This window comes from Crocodylus siamensis, chromosome 11, assembly GCF_052110815.1.
Source record: "Crocodylus siamensis isolate JL-2025a chromosome 11, ASM5211081v1, whole genome shotgun sequence".
Lineage (NCBI taxonomy): Eukaryota > Metazoa > Chordata > Crocodylia > Crocodylidae > Crocodylus > Crocodylus siamensis.
In genome coordinates, this window is record NC_143405.1 from 16,544,679 (window position 1) to 16,565,967 (window position 21,289).

A 21,289-nucleotide genomic window follows, 5' to 3' on the forward strand; every position below is an offset into this window, starting at 1 on the left:
GAAGCTGGTTCCAGATTTTGGCTACCCTAACTATAAAATATTGCCTTCTGATCTCTAACCTAAACCTATTCTCCATCATCTTATTACCATTGTTCCTCATCACCCCAGGTGGTGCTGGGGAGAAAAGGGCTCTACCTATTTGCTGTTGCTCTCTCCTGATGAGTTTGTAGGCAGCCACCAAGGTCCCCATTCAGCCTCCTTTTGCTGAGGCTAAGTGTATTAGTGTAATGGGTGGTTGGAGAGAGAAAGATTGCGGTGGCCTTGTGGTGAGGTTAGAAAGCAGGAACACAGTCTGTGGTGTGCAGTTCTTACATACATTTTTTCACAATGCATGTGGTTTCCATTTTATTATTTTTAAAATTCATTATTCATCTACTAATAATAGTAGATGTTAGTTTTTGATGTATAAGAAAGCCAAGTTTCTACCATAAGCAGCTAACACATAGTCAGTTAATTCATTAGTTCCAGTTCTGCCAGGTATGAAGTGCTTTTGCTAGCACCTTTATCTTCTGCTGACTTGTGCAAGTGCCCACAAGTGCACAGACATCATCTGTGAGACAGCATAGGGTGATAAGGGCTTGCTGTCCTGTCCTCATATGGCTGGTGCCACCCTCTGCAAAATCTCCTTAAGATCTCAATCCCTTTCTTCTCCTTTGACAGGCCATTTCTAAGCAGTGATAAGAAATCTTTACAGCTGCCACCTTAGTCCCCTCCTCCTGTTGCCTGTGATCCAGCTGTTCCAGTTGAACTGATTACGGTGCAAATGCCCCAGCCATGACTCAACCATGCCATAACATATTCAAATATTAGAGTAAGAGATGGAGTGAAACATCCTTAAAGCACGATTGTCACTGAGCACTGGACAGTCAGAACAGGACAATGAGTCTGCATGAAGCATTTTCCACAAAAGACTTGTAAAAACAAAACACAGCAATTGAAGGACCTTAGCCATTATCCCTCATCCTACAAGAAAGCTGCTCCTGGGAAAGAAATACATCTCAGCTTTATTCTACAACACCCAGGTCAAGTAGGAAACACTAAATGCGCAGTTACTTCCTCTTACCAACCAGACAGAGCTCTGCTTAAACCCTATTCTTGCTTACTTAAGCAAGAGTTTTGCCTCTGTCTGCCATGGGAGTGTATAGGGCCTTTATATCTTCATAAAGCATAATGTCCCTGATTCGCCATTCTCTTAAACCAGGAGTACCTCCAGAAATGTCGTTAAGGTGGGGCCCCCAGGACAACAGCCCCAAGCACCAGCTTGGGGGATTGGAGAAGGCAGGGAGGCAGAAAAATCACAGCCGCCACTGCAGAAGCACAACCACAATCACACCAGCAGCATCGAGAAGTCACCACTGCCCTGGGCCGTCAGCTGCCCTCTTATGCTTCTGAGTGACTCTACTGGAGGTCATAGAGGCCCACTGGAGTACAACCACTGACAGTAAGAGAAGAGCAAGGCTTGCTCTCCTTCCTACAACACAAGGAGACATTTTGGGGGCAGTGAAAATGTCTAGAGTGGGTGAAGCCAGGAATCATTTCAGCGCTCCTGTTACTTATGTCATCATTGTAGTCACACCTTTCTGCTCCCAAATCTTGGACTGCAATGCAGCTGGCACAGGTAGCAGTCTTCTCTTGTACTTGCCACTGTAGCCAGCAAAATTATATTAAATTCTGGCATGGAAGTAGACTGTTCAAAGGATCCAAGGCACCGAAAGCCAGGCAAGTTTTGATATTGAACTGTCTAGTATTTAGAATATCAGATGGAAATGATTCAGTTAATACTTGCTTTATGGACAGATGCAGACAGAGCAGCCCAGGAGAAAGTTTATCTTCAGCAAAGATAAAACCTGTGTGACATTGGTGGGGGCTATGGAGGAGCCAGTGTTTGTAGGGACATGAGCTGGAACAAGGCGATGGAAGTTTTCTGAAGTGATGTTGGTCAAAACCCACCCTTCTTTCAGAGCATCCATTTTTCATAAAACATTGTCAGCCTGGCTGTAATTTTGTGTTCCACAAAATAATTTGAAACATTTGTTTGTGCCATAGACATCTCACGGGGGGGGGGGGGGGAACACAGAGGGGGAGGGGGGCATGTGCCTCCCCCTGAGACTGGCCACTGCTGCTGCTGGCTTCTGTGGGTGGTTGTCGCTTGCCACCCCTTCCTCCCCTCACTGCCAACGTCACCACCGCTGCCTGTGAGCGCTCACCACTCTCCACCGCCCCCCATGCCCCCACTCGCCGCTGACACTGCCGCCTACAAATGGTACCCCCAGTCTCAGGAGACACCACTTATTCATGGTTTGTGCTGAACACTTTAAAAAAAAAAGATTGCAATGGATACTAAAGTTGTTTATGGAAAACTATATTTCAGGTAGAAGGTAGTAAAGTCAGCAAACATTCAAGTACAAGAGGTTTGTTTGAGCCCTTATAAATTTAAGATTTTTGCAACAGCAGTTTTTTGTTTTTCTAGTGTTTGCCTAATATGCCAGTTGAACTCATATCCCCTTGTTGACCTGAGTGGCTGGTGCACAACGAGAACAGGTCATGTCTTACAGCTAAAGTTTGCTCCTTAATTCTCAGCAGGGACTGGTTGTGGCCATGGTGCCAAAGGTCATGGAGCTCTATTCCCAGCGATGTCTTTAGTAAACATATGGTTGAAAGTGTCATCTAGATCTAAACTTCCATTGAGATATAGATAGAAGAAAGACAAGCTGAGGTTTTTAAAAAGAATTGATCTTAATAGATAATTCCAGCTAAGTATGCAGTAGTCTAGGTGATTGCTGCAATGTAAAGGCTAGGTATATTGGTCCTCCCATCTGGCTATGCAGACCTAAATATAATTAGTGCATCTGCCTTCTTGACTGGCTATACAGGCCTAAATTTCATCTCTGACAGCTTGTAGGAGTATTTGTACCCTTTGCCTGTGTTCCAGTTTATGCCATCTGCATAGCTGTCATGGGCTCCCTTCAAGTACAATCCATTCAGGTTAGATAAGTGACATTCCTTATACCACCAGGCCCCTTTATAGGATATGGAACAGTTCCCAGAATACAGGTCATTGTCACGATCCTTGGTTGAAAACGCCATGTCCTTATGGTAGGACAATGAGTCCCCTGTGGAAAAAGGAGCTTATTTATTTATTCCATGGCTTAAAAAACCTACATTTCAGGTTGCCCAATCCCAGCCTGCAGTGGGGAAATCTCAGTTAGTAAGTCTCTCTTCAAGGGCAAACAAAAACTCTGTGGGATACAGAAGAGAGGCTGCAGATACATTAGGCCTTGGAGGAGGAAAAGCATTGACTGGGCCACTTCTGACACTCTGCACTAGTGTAAATAAGTTACAGAACAATCCCTTGGGGTCAGTGGACCAAGTCTAGGGGGTATGTGCTCAGCTTGTCCCATTGTGACAACGTGAAGTGAGCACAAGTCATCCCCAGCAGTTTGTCTACAAGCCTGTGGAGGACATGCAGTGGGTCCACACATTATGGAAGGCGTGTGCAGTAGACTCTGTCCGTAAGTGACTGTTTTCCTGCCTCCAAGAAACAGAAGTTCAGAGGCCAGGTTTGTCTGAGAAGGGCTGGCCCATCCACATGATGGCCTGTGCTGCTCTTGTCACATACATTTGATATTTCTCTGGGTGGTATCAAGTCTCTCACAGCTTCCAGGGCCTCTGCTACAGAGCTGAGACTACAACCTGGGAGTCCTGGAACAGGCTTCCAGACTCTGTGCTCAAGAACAGCCTGCATGGTGGAGCCACCCAGAGAAGACGGATGCCGGGAGCACTGGCAACTCCATGAAATTTCATGGAACAGCTTTAGCATCAACAGAGCATATTTCTTTAGCAAACCCAATGTTTTAGTGACCTCAAAACAAAGTTTCCAGAATTTTTGGTTTGGTGATAACTTCTAAGAACAGTACCACCTTATAACTATATTCAGCTAGCCTCCATGTATAGAGACACTGGCATGGGGCAGTTATTACTGCAGTATCACGTATGTAGCCTTCACCCCTCCCCCAGTGTATAGAAATGTATCTGATAAAAATGTCATGTTGAAAATGGGGTGGGGTTTATATCAAGTACTTTTTTTTGGCTTTTTGTGTCCTCCATCATCTGCAAGAAGACGGGGCATGCTCAGAACCCACCTGCAGTGCCACTAACAAATTCACCAAGGATCAGCTTGTATTTCTCATTCTCTCCAGCAAGTCTGAAGGAGCTGTATTTGGCAAATTGATGGTTGTTGTCAAAATCTCTGAGATCGATGCGAAGCTCATTTGTCCCTTTGGGAAAAAGATTTTGAAACAGTGTTTGGCATCTGCATTAGCATTTGTTGTTACGAAACTTGACTCTTTTTTAAAGCGATGTCTATAGGACTCAGACAGGAATCTGAGCACTGAACAGATGAAGTACCTGTCCTGCTCCCAGGAGTATTCAATCTAAGTGCTAGATGAGAAGCAACAGGTATCAGAGGCAAGAAAACTAGTACCACATGGTAACCATGAGATGATTAAGATTAGCATAATTTGAAATAGTGACAGTGCAATGTGAGCTCTTTTTTATCTGTGCCATGGGCATCTGCACCCGGGCTGTGTTCATAGGTTTTAAGGTCAATAGAGAGGGTACAAAAGACAATATCATCCAGTGATTCCTACATTTTGCTGGGAACTTTTATGAATGTAGTTTCCATCCACCAGCCTGGATCCCCAGGAGCCAAAGTGCCCTTCATGAAATGCTTCATGAAGGGAGGATAGAATAATATTACAAACTATCTGCAACTGCCTTTATTTTCCTTCCATGAGTAGCCACTAGGGGATAAATGGTTCTCCGTGAATCATTACCGAAGGCAGCACTGTGTTATCTGTTGTGTTAGCTTTGTTTGACATGACCATGTTGCAAGGCACAAGCAGCTGTGCAAAAGCAGAGCTTCCACTGTCAGTCCATATAGCTCTATCTTCTGTACTCAAGGGAAAATAATAAGAACTAGATTGGTGAAGAAGGGTCTTATAAACTAAATTAAAAAAACCAGTATGGTCTTTACCAAGAGATGTTAACAGATGGATATTGTCATTCCCCAGCCAGAATTCAGACAGTTGACTGCCAAAACCTTGTCTGTACAAATTCCAGTCACGGAAAAAATCCACTAAGCCATCCACTCGTTTCTGGAAAACCTGTGGGGAAACGCATCGTTTTCGGTAACAAATCTCACATTGTCTTTAATGCTATGCAGAGCAGAAAAATGGATAGGGACTGTGGCAGGGCCAGGGTTGAGTGGTGCTGTAGCACATAGGTGCTGACTTTGTTTTTTGCTAGTGGGTGCTTGCAGGAGTAAAAAAAATAAAACAACCAAAAAGCCAACAAAAATCTGACAAAGCGGTGCCAAGCCCCATGCATGCTTAGAATAGGCAGCACATTACTTTAAATTAGCTAAAGCCAATTCAATCCATAAAGATTGGGCATTTTAGTAGGGCTTTTTGATGCTTTTATGCAATAGCTGATTGAATCAGCTTTAGCTAAAAGCACCAATAGCCCTGCTGAGGCACCTGATCTTTACAGATGCTGCAGAGCCAGGTTGAAGTAATATACCAATTCTTCTGGTATAGCGTGTTTTGGGTTTGTTTGCTTTTTAAATGCCTACAGGCATGGCTCCCTGGGTGCCGAGCACCTGCTAATTTTTTTCAGTGGGTGCTTGAGCCCCAGAGCATCCATGGAGTTGGTGTTTATGCTGAAATGCCCTCTTGGGATCACCCAGCTCCTACCTCCTCCACTCACTTGGGCCCGTCCCTCTTGCTCGTCTGCCATACCTTGATGTTGTTTGGAAGAAAGAGGTTGGGAGGCTGCCCAAGGCCCAGAGGGATCCCAGGCCACTATCAAGTCACTCTCTACTGGTGTCTTCAGATACCAGATGCCTTCTCAGCTGTGTTCATGGTCTCTCGCCTCCCCTATAGCCATGCCCATGTCTTGCAGGTGTTACTGGTCATTATCACAGTGGAGCTGTTTACCCCACTCACTAGATGGACCTTCAGGCCTCAGAGTCCTGTAGAAAACTCAGCCCTCCTGGTCCTGGCTCTTTTCATCTAGCTGAGCTCTCTTGCCTGAGGCCCCCTGCCTGGGGCCTTGGCTTCTGGGCCCAGCCCTCTAGGTTGTCTATGGCCCTGGCAGGGTCCATGCCTTTCTTGTCACTAATATCCCTGCCCCCTAAGGGGGATCAAAGCTTGATGTACCCCTCATGGCACCATACCCCACCACGTGGCCTCTTTTTCTCTCCTTTTGTAGCTATGCCTAGTCCTCTGGTTTTATTCAGAACATAAATGCAAGCTGCCACTTCAAACCAAACTTTGCCTATCCTGGGTAAACAAACATACAAAACAAAGCTATTGCTGAAAACAAATACCTTCCACCACTGTGCATGAACGCCAGAGCCATCTTCCCCTGAGTTTGTGCCACCCTGTCCAAAATGTCCCGGCTCCTGCCAGGCTTCTCAAGCGGCCACTTTCTCTCTCTCTCTGCAGATCTCAGTTCCCAGCAAGCCCTCTACCTCCCAAGTATCCCCCTTATATATCCTCCAGGTGCCCCCTTATTTGAGTCAGGTGAGTCATTGGTTCACACAAGTGTTTTCTCTTAGGGCTAATGAGCTGCTTGGTCCTTCCTGCTGCCCTTTAAGACCTATCTTGGCTGCTTGTTTGCTTGCGTTGCAAACTAGTCAGCTGCATTTGTCCCTTTTCAGTAACAGGAGCCTCTGGCTCCCTGTGACAGGACCCATAAATTATTTGCTCACACATTAAGTAGGGTTGACTTGCTCTTATGTAGAGGCTTGTTCCTCACTATGAGGAATACTACTAGGTTTGTTATTCATGAGCTTTGTTTTAGGACTTATTTATAGTATTGTAAGTGCTATTCACTAAGTTTTATAGCATTTACAGTAACATGTCTGACAAGGTTCATTATTCTTATTTCTTACTTACAATCCATCCTCCACCATCTGTGTCCATGTCACACAATACAGTCAGGGGATTACAGTGCTGAGGATAAATGGTATACCAGCCACTTAAAAGCTTTCCTCTGTCTAACAGCTCCTTGCAGTTTCTTGCCCCTGGACAAGGAAGGAATTTCACACATAAATAAGTTATACAATGCTCTTTTGGGCAGAAGACCTACAGACTGATCTGAGTTATGCTGAAGGAGGAACCAGGCCTGACCCAGACTGAAGGGGTGGAGGGGATTCCCTTCTCCTCACTTCTTCTTCCAACCCCATAGATCATCCAGACCTGAGAGTCTGTCCCAGTCCATCTTAAGTAGTCATGGAGGTGAACACTACCACCAGAGGTGCCTGTGAAGCCATCTCAAAGAGTGCAAGTTGAAACGGCATCGAGCTATGAACGATAAATGATGCCATGCAACTTTGGGTGAGCGATCAGAGGAAATACCAAATACTCCCAGGAAACAGTTTGCAAGTGAACCTATTAGCTGAAATGTGTCTGCTCAAGAGAGCCTTTTGACCAGCTGTTAGTAGCAAACTTAGTAGAAAATAAAAATATCCTTTTGCACGTAGTTTGCAAAGAGAGAAAGGGCTAAGTTACCACTTTGTTCAATGAAAGTTGTTTGTCCAGCTTTAATGGGATCTCAGGACTGGATTCCCCGGAGAGCCTGGGATGGTGTTATTAATGATTCCAAGAGGTACTCACCTGCTGTGCACTGTATATTGTCCAGCTCTTCTTTCCCTGATCATGAAAAGAAACCATATGGAAGTGAAATGAAACCAGAAAATCTTGTCAGTAGCAAAAGTAGAAATATGAAAGTATAGGGTAATCTGAAAATACATGTTTGCCAAGTATTTTTTAAAGTTCTGGCTGTAAAATTTGTCTCCAAGATAAGAGAGGGCCCAATTCAGCAAAACACATAAATACACGTATAATTTACAGTGTATGCTAATGCCCCAATGTCCTAATTCCAGTATGTGCTAGGATTAAAGCACATGCATGTTCTCAAATGATTTCCTAAGTAAGGACAGATCTTTTGCACCAGAGAATTGGTACTGTATTGTTTGAGACAGGGTCGTTGTCCTACACATGGTATCACTTCCATTCTAAGGACAGATTTCAAAGGACAGATTAAAAATTCAAGCACCTTCAGTCATATTTAGTATGAATATAAGGGGATGTAGACCGTTTAAGCTTCTAGAATAGGTGTCAGCACCCCGCAGCATGCATACCAGAGTATGGCACATGAGGTGATTTTGCTTGGCACACCGCAGCTGCACCGGGCTCTGGAACCCTGGCTGGGCTGTGCGGTGGCGGTGGTTGCAGGTGTGCCACCGCGTAGATGGCTGGGAAGGGGCCGGGGTTGCGCTGTCCCTGGCCTCTCCCCGACCATCCACCCTCAGGCATGCATGCAGCCACCCAGCAACAAGGATTAGACCCTTGAAGCTCCCCTGCAGTCTGTCCCTGGCACACCAATTCGAGGCATGGCTCAAGGTTGGGGTGTTTTGGACACTCTGGCCAAAAATGTTGCCGATCCCTGTTCTAGCAGGTGGAGCTAGTCCTGCTGGCTGAGGAGGCGCAGATGGAGGAGATCAGGGCACTGAATGGATCCCTAGTTGGGAGGCTTGATGTCCGGAAGAGAGAAAAGGATCGTTTGTTTGACAGCCTGAAGGGAGAAAGACTATTGTTTTTTGTTTAAATTTCCTTCAACAAGGATAGCAAGCAGGGGTCCCCCATGCTCTTGGGGTTAAGAATAAAGGACCTGTTTCAGAACTTGAAAAGACACATGGCTGTGACTCCAGCAAGACAAGCTAGCAGAGGGTACTGCTAGCTCACACAACATCCCTGACATCCTAGCATGAAGTGGGCCCAAAAGTTTTACCAAACACTTTTAATCTGTTGGTTCTGAAATACAGCAGTATATCTAGATATTGGAGACACCTGCTTGACCAGGGAAATGTATAAAAAAATCCTCAACATAAAATGTTTTGAACCAAACCCAATGAGCTTGCGGTTAAAATATTTTGAGGAATAAGTTTAGTTTTATACGGAAAGCAGAACTTTTAGCAAAAATGATTTTTCAAGCCATGTTTCTGCCAAGAAAAATGCCAGTAGGATGTTTTTAACAAGCCCTGCCCAGAGGGGGGGAAGAGAGAACAGGATCTCATACCCTTCCCGATCCTTGAACAGTAGCAGACCAAGATTCTTAGCTAGTGCTTCAGTATGTCCGGGGGCAGGAGTACCTGCTGCACCAACTTTACAACAAAACTGTCAGAAAGAACTCCACAGCACCCAGCATAAATACTAGCAATGCAGCAGGTGATAAAAGAGATGTACATAGGAATATAGAACTGGAATGAGCCTCCAGAGCCATCTAGTCCAGTTGCATATGTTCATATGCTACTATTAGCCAAAGGGATTCCCAAATCACTACTTAAAATCCTCATCCATAACTACAGCTATCCACATCTCTGACCCGAGTCATCTCTGTGGGTCCAAGAAATGAGTCTATACCTAGCATATGCTGCACATCGTTTCTCTACTCTCAGGTGAGACTTCTATTCATAAGACTAGGATTTGATCCTTCTTGTGTTGAATTCAGAATTGATTTAAGTGGGGGCTGTGTTTATAATTAGGAGGGTTACATTGCACACTACCAGCCCTACATTAGGCCCAGAGTGCTGATTCAAGTGACCATGGGAGGATCAGTCAAATGAAGCGTAAATTTGTATAAAAAAGGCAGTAACAGGAGGAGGTCATTTATTTTAATAGAACATTTCAGTGCCAATATCTGAGAAGCATGAGTGTTAAAGGAATGTAACTTCTACTGGGATAGCCAGATCTACAAGTTTCACTTACAAAAGCTTTCTCCAACACACAAGGTCATCAGATACAGATGTAGATGTTGCAACATTTGAATGGCTGCATATTCCTGTAAGTCATTTTGCCCTTCAGACACCCCAATGTATATGGGAATAACTGTAAGCTCATATATGGGCATGCATGCAAAGTTCCTGAGCTACTTGTGTTTAGCACTTTTGAAAGGAATCCGAAGTCATTGTCTCAGTAGGCAGCAGTACTCACCTATTGTCCCAGGGTCTCCTTTATCACCTAAGGGAAAAACACAAAGTTAAGCATTTGTTTTGCTTGGAGATCATGCCCTTGATCAGAACCCTTTCTTCAGATCCATGTGGGGGTTATTTTGGAAGACTTATTGGTGTACAGGTCTTGCATGAGTCCATTAAATTGGTCATACCCAGAACTTATGTGGTACCTTGATCTTGTGTTTGGCCACTCCATAGGGGAAACTTTCCCCCTTTGTGCATCCCTGCATTGGTTCAAGAAAACAGTCCCATTGCCACCATTAGCTCACTGAAAAAATGCTTAAGATAAAGGCAGAGATGCATGCATTTTGCAAAGACTACACACTCATGCAGTATGGAACTGCTGGTACCTTTCTTCCCAGGTGGTCCCACCACTCCAGGGATGCCCTGAGGTCCTGGTTTTCCTAAAAGCACAAAAACTCAGTCTTAATCTTTTACAAAGACTTTGAACTCATGTCCTACAACCCAGAGAGCAAAATGACTCTTTGGCACCTAAAGCCAAACAGCAGACCCAGGTTAGCCTTTTTGAGAATTCAGTCAAAATCCTAGGCTGGAATTCAGTCAAAATCCTAGGCTGACCTCTCATCCAAGAATCTTCAGCCCTCTGAAAAATACTAAAGAAATAATCCTTCCAACAGTGTGGTGAGGCAGCTCTAATCACCTCAAGAACAAAAACTGGGGCATAGAAGGGAAACTGGGACAGAAAGAGAATGCAATTTAGTTCCTATCATGCAAGAAGTCAATGACAGAGGTATCAGATCTTTCAATTCGCACCCCCATGCTCCAAAGGGAAGCAATTCAGAGCTCCAGAGCTTCAGAGTGAGGTTCTCACCAGGGCTTTCCCTGGCAACTAGTGCTTCAGGCAGGTTTTCTGTTTTTGTTTTTATAATGGGGCCCAGCAGGAATCTCCTAAAGCTCGGTATTTATCATGCGCTTAATTCAAATGTATTCAAAGCATATTTCCATTTCATTCCTGAAAACACATATCTGCTTACCCTCCAAGTACATACCTATCATCCCTTGATCTCCTTTGGGACCAGGAGGTCCAGGAATCCCAGGACATTGCTGAAGCACAGCGAGTTTGTCAGAACTGCTGAGACCCGTTATTTTGAGCTCTGTGGAAAGAAATGAATCAGTGAGCAACACTAGGAGTTGTTTTGAGGTCTGAGAGGTCCTGGAATAATAGAGAAGAGTCAACTAAGGGATTTGGAAACTAGTCGTTTAAATGTATTGGCATTATGACAACACATAGGAGTTGCAGTTACAAACTAGATCTTATTGTGCTAAGTTCTCTATAACACTGAATGAAGAGGGAGTAAAAATCCAAGTAAATAACTATAATTCTCATTTTCAGGAAACAGGAGATACTGTCATATGTTCAAATGAGGAAAACACCTTTTGAGTGTTTGCAAGAAAAAATGTGTTCACTGCATTCTTTCATTTAATAGGTTTTTTTATTTTATTTGAATGTTAAGGAAAATAACATTAACTAGATTAACAATGATTTTTAAAGGGTAAGACAGAATTTCAAGACTGGGTTAGTAAATAGACATTATGTAGCCAATGACCTGTTAATCACAAGATGCAGGATGATTTCACCCCAGTGTATTACGATAAACAGCATTTTAGAGAGAGAGTTTCTGAAAGCACTTATGTTCAGAAGCTAGAACATAAACCTCAACTACACAATTTCCCAGTTAAATTCATGTTTGAAATATTTTTTTACAAGATGTGGGTGCATAGTATTTATAATAGAAAAAGTCCCAGAGGACCCACTTGCAGTAGGTGGGTTCATCAGGTCCCAGGGCTGCAGAATATGAACAGTTACAATAGGTTTATCTCTCACTCACCTGGGCAGGTGTTCTGAGCCATGCACACGGTTGCTGCTAGACAGAGCAAAGTGGTGAAGGCTTGCTGGGCATCTTCCACCATAGTTGGGGCTGGATTTATTACAGTGGCACCTCCACTTGTCTTCTCATCCACCTCTTCTTCTGGGCTAGCAAGTGACAAGTTGTGAACCTTTTATACATTTAACACAAAAGGGAAAACTATGTCAAGTCCTGGTAGAACTTGTGTACAACTTTCTTGTTTTTGCATTTTATCGTAATTTCTACCCAACACAAAAGCCAGGATTCAGCCTCTTCAGGTTTTTCCAGAAACCATTACATAATGGTACACCTCAGCAAGAGCTAAGCACATATTCATCTTCTAGACAGTTTCCAAATCTATTATGTTCACCCCTTTGAAACTTGCCCTTACAAACCTGGCCGACAGCTGGGGCAGGAGTCATAAAATGGGGAAAAACAGTGTTTACATCATCTTGTTTACTCTTTTCTGCCCAGGGAGTAGCTGGATTACTCTCACATCTCTGTCCCTTTTTCAACAGCATTCTTCAATTTTCAGCTAGTTCTGCTGAATCCCAGGTCCTCCTTTTTCTACCAGCAGACTTCTACTTATGAGCACACCAGGGGTCTTTGTCTTCAGGCCCAGCAATCACACTCCCATTAATGACTGCTAGAGTGTAGAAAGTATCTGACTTGATGAGATGAAGGAAGAAGTCTGGGCACAGAGACTCGAGTAACTGTTGGCTTAGTAATGGTATTTACAAGTTTTTTTTCGGGAATTGGCTTATAGGCATATATAGAGTTAAACATCAATTAACCCCTGCTGCCCATCTTGAACCCTTTTAATAGATATATTAAAAATATATATATAAATAATATATATAACATATTAATATATCTATTAAAAGGGTTCAAGATGGGCAGCAGGGGTAAATATATATTTATTAAAAGGGTTCAAGATGGGCAGCAGGGGTTAATTGATTTTTAAGAAGCTTGGGTCTCACGCACAGTTTCTCACAGCCCTGAAGGCAGACAGGCAGTCTAGCACAACAAGGCCAACAGATGGACAGAGCCGGAGAATTGAGGGGGAATATACCATCCGGTCTAATACAACAAGGCCAACAAGGCTGGGAACCAAGGAAGTAAGTACCATACTGCCCATAACACAAGGTAAGTGGCACCAGCTGTAGGCCTCACAGCAGAGGGGGGCCTGAGTTCTGGTTTTGGGAGAACAGACCAAATTAGAAGGACCAGAAAGCTAAATGGACATGTGACCACAGAGAGACAACCAACAGAGAGACAGCCATGGATGAAGAGTCATCAGGAGATATCAGAAGGGAAGAATAATACAAAAACAGAGACTTGAGAGTAACAAAGTGTCCCTCCCAGTCCCTTCCTTTGTCTCTCTTTCTCCGCTTCTTCTCCTCCCCAAGGCCCCCGTGGACAGTTGCTCACCGAGCCCTTGACATACTCCCCTAATGTGGCGGTGAGCTGCTACCAGGTCCCCTCTCAGCCTTCTTTTCCTCAGGCTGAGGAATCCCAGGTGCCTCAGCCTTTCTTTGTACGGCTTGCCTTTTAAGACTCTGATCATACAGTTAGCTTTTCTTTGGAGTCTCTCAAGCCTAGCCACATCCTTGTTAAAGTGTGGTGCCCAGAACTAGATGCAGTACTCCAGCTGTGGTTTCACCAGTGATGCATACCTTGTTGAAAACAAGGCCAGTGAGGAGGAGACAAGGGGGTCCAGGTATGTTCCACTGTAGTGGTGGTGGCCAATGTTCCAGCGACTGGAATGTCTCCTTGCTAAAAGGGAGGCATATACCCAATGGAGAGATGGGGTCATCGCCAAGAAGGACTATGTTACAGTCGCCCGAGGATGTAGGGGGGCAGTCAGGAGGGCCAAGGCAGAGTTGGAGATAGGACTAGCTTCCCGGATTAAGGACAATAAGAAGTCCTTCTTCAAATACATAGGGGGTAAAAAGAGGGTCCCGGGTAATGTGGGGCCCCTGCAGGACACGATGGGCAACTTAGTCATCACGCCAGATGACAAAGCTAACATATTTAACGATTTCTTTGCCTCTGTCTTCCTAAGTAGGGACCAGTTCAGCCACCTCCCTGCTGGGCCCCCCTCGGGCCCCGAGAGAGACACGCCTGGGCCAAGGATTAGCGAGGAGTTAGTTAGGGTACTTCTGGAGAGGCTGGACGTGTTCAAGTCCGCTGGTCCGGACGATCTTCACCCTAGGGTTCTACAGGAACTGGCTGAGGTCATTGCGGGACCCCTGGCACGGCTCTATGAGCACTCGTGGTGCTCTGGCGAGGTGCCGGAGGACTGGAAGAGGGCCAATGTGGTCCCTATCTTCAAAAAGGGAAAAAAAGAGGACCCGGGAAATTACAGGCCAGTTAGTCTGACCTCAATCCCGGGTAAGCTCTTTGAAAAAATTATCCTGGCACACATCCAGGAGGGCCTTGCGGGGGAATGCATGCTCAGGGGCAACCAACATGGGTTCATCAGTGGCAGGTCTTGTCAGACCAACCTGGTGGCCTTTTACGATCAGGTCACCAAATCATTAGACGCAGGGGTTGCTGTGAATGTAGTCTTTTTGGACTTCCGGAAGGCTTTCAACACTGTCTCTCACCCTGTCCTCATCAAAAAGCTGGGAGACTGTGGTGTCGATGCCCACACGGTCAAATGGGTCGCCAACTGGTTGGAGGGCCGCACCCAGAGGGTGGTAGTGGATGGGTTCTTCTCGACCTGGAAGGATGTGGGCAGTGGGGTTCCGCAGGGCTCGGTCCTCGGGCCCGCACTGTTCAACATCTTCATCAGTGACTTGGATGAGGGGGTAGAAAGCACCCTGTTCAAGTTTGCTGATGACACTAAGATGTGGGGGGATGTGGGCGCACTAGAAGGGTGCAATAGGCTACAAGCTGACCTTGACAGGTTGCAACGGTGGGCGGATGAGAATAGGATGGGGTTTAACACTGATAAGTGCAAGGTGTTGCACATGGGGAGGAAGAACCGGCACCACACTTACAGGTTGGGGAACTCCCCTCTTGCCAGCACGGAGACGGAAAAGGATCTTGGAGTCGTCATTGACTCCACGATGAACATGGGCCGGCAGTGTGGGGAGGCAGTCAAGAAGGCCAATCGTACCCTGTCATGCATCCACAGATGCATCTCGAGCAGGTCCAGGGAGGTGATCCTCCCCCTCTATGCGGCACTGGTCAGGCCGCAGCTGGAGTACTGCGTCCAGTTCTGGGCGCCACACTTCAAGAGGGACGTGGACAATATGGAAAGAGTTCAGAGGAGGGCCACTCGTATGATCAGGGGTCAGCAGGGCAGGCCTTATGAGGAGAGGCTACGGGACCTGAACCTGTTTAGCCTTCACAAGAGAAGGTTAAGGGGGGACCTTGTGGCCTGCTACAAACTGGTCAGGGGGGATCAGCAGGTATTGGGGGAGTCCCTGTTCCCCCGTGCGCTGCCAGGAGTGACCAGGAATAACGGTCACAAACTGGCGGAGGGTAAGTTTAGATTAGATATTAGGAGGCGCTACTTCACAGTCAGGGCGGCTAGGGCCTGGAACCAGCTTCCAGGGGAAGTGGTGCAGGCTCCTAGCCTGGGGATTTTTAAAAGGAAGTTAGATGAGCACCTTGCCGGGGTCATCTGACTCCGGTGCTCTTTCCTGCTAAGGCAGGGGGTCGGACTGGATGATCTACCTAGGTCCCTTCCGACTCTAGCTACTATGAAACTATGAAACTATGACTGCCATGGTAGGAAGACTGAGCAAGTATCAGACTTGACCAAAAGTAATACTTCCCCTTACTATCAAAACTCTCCTAGGTCTGATTTCTACCTGGGCACTGATCATTTATGTTAATGATAATTTATTATATTAATACATTACAGAATTAAATGGTAAAGTATTTTTGCCTCTTCTGCAGAATTGTTGGTCAGCTAATGCTATTACTCTAGAAATACGAGTCAGCTCATTTTGATCCACAAATAATTCGCTCTTCCCTCAATATTATTTACACTTCCCTAAACATGACTTTCACTTCTCTTGACTGTTTTACACTTCCTTAAGCCAATAGCAGTTGTGCTGGTGGGGGCGGGGGCATGTACAGTACTTGAAACCTGACTGGGTGTCAAAGTCGGGCACATAAATACCTGATTTTGCATCTATATAGGACTTTTGCAGCTTAGGTCAAATTCTTAAAAGGTATTGGAGGTCGGCTTTTCAGAAATGCCCAAGTGCCCAAATCAATGGGAGGCATTTAGGCATCCTGGCACTATGAAAATTGCACTCAGTGCCCATCTCCAGGCACTTAAATACTTTTGAAAATCTGGCTCCTGACTGCTAATCTAAATGTTAGGTTTTAGGTCCCAAACATAAGTCACCAGCACCCCAGTTTGACTCTTGGCTCCTAGGGATTGCATTGCTTAGGAAGATCTGTTTTTTAGTGCTGCATAATTTGGACAAAATGATATTGTAAAATGTTGTCCATTTGCCCAGGGTGCATCAATATTCATAGTTTCATAGTTTCTAGGGTCGAAAGGGACCTGAACAGATCATCTAGTCCAACCCCCTGCCATGGCAGGAAAGAGTACTGGGGTCAAACGACCCCAGCAAGATGTTCATCTAACCTCCTCTTAAACACCCCCAGGGTAGGAGCCTGCACTGCTTCTCTTGGAAGTTGGTTCCAGATCCTAGCTGCCCTGACCGTGAAGTAGCGCCTCCTGATAGCTAACCTAAACCTACCCTCTGCCAGCTTGTGCCCGTTATTCCTGGTCACTCCTGGCGGTGTTCAGGGGAACAGGGACTCCCCCAGTGCCTGCTGATCCCCCCTGACTAGTTTATAACAGGCCACAAGATCCCCCCTCAGCCTTCTCTTCTGGAGGCTGAACAGGTTCAGGTCCCGTAGCCTCTCCTCATAGGGCCTGCCCTGGTGTCCCCTGATCATATGAGTGGCCCTCCTCTGGACCCTCTCCATGCTGTCGACATCCCTCCTGAAGTGCGGTGCCCAGAACTGGACGCAGTACTCCAGCTATGGCCTGACCAGTGCTGCATAGAGGGGGAGGATCACCTCCCTGGACCTGCTCGAGATGCATCTGTGGATGCATGCCAAGGTGCGGTTGGCCTTCCTGACTGCATCCCCACGCTGCCGGCCCATGTTCACCTTGGAGTCAATGATGACCCCCAGATCCCTTTCCGCCTCCATGCTGACAAGAGGGGAGTTCCCTAACCTGTAGGTATGGTGCCGGTTGTTCCTCCCGAGGTGCATCACCTTGCACTTGTCTGTGTTGAAACCCATCCTATTCTCGTCAGCCCACCCTTGCAACCTGTCTAGGTCTGATTGTAGCCTGTTGCATATTGTGTCCTGCTACATCTGCACTGGGGAATTTGCTTGACATTTGCCCTTGAGCATTGAAGTTTACCAATATCACAGAATGTGTGATGCATAGAAAATAGAAAGATGGTTTAAATAAATCCAGAATGCTTGTACGGCAGGCTTCACCCCAATGGATGGAAGGCCTGCTCTTTCTGTGTACACATACCTGTATCCATAATGGACAGTGTCTTTGTAATGCAATCACATAGCTGTCCCATCCTGAATTCCACATTACTAAAAAACACATAAAATCCAACTGAAAGGCAATGGGAGTTTGTAAGCACCTTTCTGGCACCAGGTCTGTGAATAATTACCTCTTTCAGCACGCCATCTGCAACCTGGCCCCATCCTGGTGTCTGGGCAGCCACTATTCAGTTCTGACTGGATACAATGACTAGATTTCACATGTTTCATGACCCCTGGCTTTGGGAACAGACTGCTCCCAGTTTAGAGATTTCTCAGGTACTGTTTTCTGAAACTCTTTGTGGGCAGCAAGACCTGCCTAACACCCAGAAGCAGTACCACACCCTTCCCAAGCCCGCAGGGTCTTGGACTGAACCATTTTGACTGCAATCAGATAAGTCTCGTACTACATTCAGCCAGATTTATCTCAAACTGGTTTCAGCCATTTTGAAATTGGTTTATATGCACTGCACTTCTGTTCTGTTACAGGTTTAAACCAGTTTCTGATCACTTAAACCGGTTTGTGTGTAACTTCTGTCCCTAGCCCAAGTGCCTAGACACATTTCCCATAGAATGCACCTGTCTGTGGGAGCTCCTTAAAGCTGCAAACCATGGGCAACTGGTGCCTCCTGATACTGCTCTTAAAAACAATATAAGAAAATGGGTTTTCATTGATAAGACATTTCCAAAATCTAATGGCATGGATTTTCCACTGCATTTAAACTCTATCTGGAAGGAGCACAGAGGGTGAGGTGCTGGCTGAGGTGCCCTGGTTCAGAGCCAGTCATCCCCAGGACAGATTACAAGTGTGCAACCCTAATCTGTACCCCTGGATTGATTCCTCTCAAGCTCCTCACACCAGTGGGGGATGAGGTATAGTGAAGTTGTGCTCTTTGGAGCCTCCTCCCATTCCCCATTACCTGTCACTTGCTTCCAACTTGTCCACTTTCTCTTACAGCACACACGATGAACGTGTTCCACAGTCCTCTCTCGCAGCATGGGGTTCGCATCACAGACTTGCAGGATTGAAGGTGGTGGGAGGCAGACCGCCTATTTTGCTGGGGCCACGACCTCCCACAAGAGATGTATTCTGCCAGAGTAATGAAGCTGTCACCCTTCATTGGAGAAGATCATTATTGCGACAGAAATAACTACCACAGAAGATAGGCCTAGACTGGGGAACTCACTGGCACAAAAGATTATAAGGATCACTGCATCCAGAACTAAATGAATAAAACCTTTAACCTAGTTTTAGTGCTATGATTCTTCACATGCCCCACCCCTCTAAATCAAGCTGCTTCTTTCTAGTTTTAAATATAAATGAGATGCTCACATACTGAAATGATGGCCACCACTTGAAAAAGTATCTAGGGAAAATCACCCTGGACGAGGAGCTAGATCTTGATATCCATTTCAGAGAATTCCCTTGAAGCCAAGCTGTGCACTTCCACTTGTATAAGTGCTGTACCCAGAAAGTGTCTGCAGTTAGATCTGCATACAGCATCCTTTTCCCATGCAATTTCTTAGAATACAATCTAAACTTAGTCTTACTGGGATCTCCTGTTTAGGATGGAGCTGCAGGTTTAACACTCAACATTGGTGCTTCCTCCAGCTACTCATTTACATGTTGAGATAGCCCTTCCCCAGTACACCTTTTCTTTTGCATTTGAAAGGAGAATCAGTCTCTTTTCAAAGTCATCCCAATGGCATTCGGATTGAATGTGCATCTTCTGTTCTTTTGGAGCTGTTACATTCCTAACAGCCGGTTCTTGTTTTCTTACCCTTTGGCCTTTCTACCCCTGTACATGTTGACAGTTAGATAAAACCGCTCCCCTGAATGACTGGACTTCCTTGGTGCATGCTCCTTTCTAACTGGAATGGCATGCACCACAAGCAGGCCTTGTCCTTACCACCCAGCATCTGTGCAATAGCTTTTCTAATGCGGTCTCCCCACACCCATCACTGCAATTTGATTCCTGAGCTCTTGGTTATGACCAGCCAAGAACAGGTTTGGGCCCACATGAGATTTTCGCTCATATTTTTTCAAATTTCTTCAAACACTTTTTGTTGTGGGTTTTTCCCTGCTCCTTTCTGATTCTCATTAATTAACATGAAGCTAAACTTGCAGCTCCTACTGAAGCTGAGCCCTGGCCTTCCTGCAATGAAGAAGCAGAAATAACTTTACATTTGTAAACAGTGTTTAGGGTCAGGTAATGCCAATATCATACAAAAATGAATAAGCTTATTTGTTTTTCCAGATGTTTCACTCTTCCCACATTTCAATTAATACAACTTCACTTCCCCCTTCAGGATTCATATTTTCTTATAAATTGACCTACAATTTCCCTGAAGCCAAACACTGTCTCTTATGGTGAGGCCAATATTGGAGATCAAATCTTCAAACCAGGTGACTAAAGTTAGTCACCTAAATCCCTAAGTTAGCCACCTCAGTGGCACCACCATGACTGTAGGGGAGCCCTGAAGAAAATACAGTTTTGTAGACAGATAAGATAACAATCTTGCAGAGACTTCCCACTGCCAATAATACTACAGGTGAAGAAAGCAGTAAAACCATCCAGTGGAAAGAGGAGGAGCACAAGCCACAGGGACAATGTGGTGGAGTGGACTGGAACACAGCAAAAAGTGAAGGCAATGACGATGGCACAGGACTGAGAAAAGAAAGGCAGGGACCAATGGTCCGAAGCATTAATTTAAGGTGTTTATACACATGCTCTGGAAGGGAGCTGCTTTAATTAGTTAAAGTGCTCCTGCTGCCATTTTTCAGCATGAGGACACTGATACGCAAGACACTGGAGTGTGCTGGAGCATTGTAATTACCACAGTCCAGCAGACTCAATTAATGAAGTCTGCTCTGATGCTCTGTAATTACAGTGCATTGGAGCAGCCTCGCTGCACGTGTATAGTTGCCCTTAGGTTCCTCTGGCGGGCAACATCGATGCTGAAGGGGTCACTCAACCCCAAAAGAATGGTAAGACATTGGTTCAGGCTTTAGTATTTCCAAGACTACCCTCTTTTGAGCTCTGACATCCTGGTAGAAGATCAAAAGGTGATTCTAAGTGATTTGTCATTTTCCGAAGCCAGCTGGATCTGTTCAGTGAGAGGAGAAGCTGTATGAAAGGTGGATGCCTTACACAACTGCCTTTTGGTTTTTGTGCCCAGTCTACTCCATTTGTGCTCTTCCTAGGGTGCCCATGTGCCCAGTGTAACATCAGCTCCTCAGTTAAGCCCCTGGTGAGAGTCTCTGCTTTTCATAGATTTCATAGACATCAGGGCTGGAAGGGACCTCGAGAGATCATCGAGTCCAGCCCCCTGCCCAAAGGGCAGGAAGTCAGCTGGGGTCATAGGATCCCGGCAAGATAAGCATCCAGTTTGCTCTTGAAGGTGTTCATTGTAGGTGCTTGAACCACCTCCGATGGCAGGCTGTTCCAGACCTTGGGGGCTCGGACAGTAAAGAAATTCTTCCTTATGTCCAGCCTGAAACGGTTTTGCAGAAGTTTGTGACCGTTCGACCTCGTCATCCCTTGGGGCGCTCTGGTGAACAATCACTGACCCTTTCTCCAGGAGTAAAGCCAGGGGTATTAGGGACTGTGGGTTTGATACTACATCAGTCACAAGATCTTGTGAAGGAAATCAGTGGAGGAACTAACTCTGCAGACTCAGCAGAGTAGAGAGAAACAGCTGGAAGGTGGAGGCTGGGTGAGACCTGAGAGTAGTGGGAAGGAGGTTGGGATTCATTTATTTATTTATTTGATTGTCCTATAAAAGACTCTGTGGTGAA

General features: G+C 45.6%; 1 protein-coding gene across 1 annotated transcript; it reads right to left on the minus strand.

Annotated features, from left to right (window-relative positions):
• Positions 1-2,865: 2,865 nt before the first annotated feature.
• LOC149855488 (ficolin-2-like) lies at positions 2,866-12,010 on the minus strand. The gene is made up of 9 exons (XM_090021621.1): positions 11,929-12,010; positions 11,089-11,193; positions 10,429-10,482; positions 10,059-10,085; positions 7,680-7,715; positions 6,960-7,087; positions 5,036-5,165; positions 4,143-4,277; positions 2,866-3,113 (listed from the first exon to the last, which is right to left on the minus strand). Exons 1-9 carry the CDS (start codon positions 12,008-12,010, stop codon positions 2,866-2,868), a joined length of 945 nt encoding a protein of 314 aa, XP_089877747.1.
• Between the last annotated feature and the right edge of the window lie 9,279 nt (positions 12,011-21,289).

Coding starts and splice junctions, on each gene's coding strand:
- LOC149855488 (XM_090021621.1), bottom strand. CDS start 12,010: ATGGTGGAAGATGCCCAGCAAGCCTTCACCACTTTGCTCTGTCTAGCA. Junction 10,483..11,088: donor AGGAGATCAAGGGATGATAG/GTATGTACTTGG, acceptor TTGTGCTTTTAG/GAAAACCAGGACCTCAGGGC. Junction 7,088..7,679: donor CAATATACAGTGCACAGCAG/GTGAGTACCTCT, acceptor TTCCTTGTCCAG/GGGCAAGAAACTGCAAGGAG.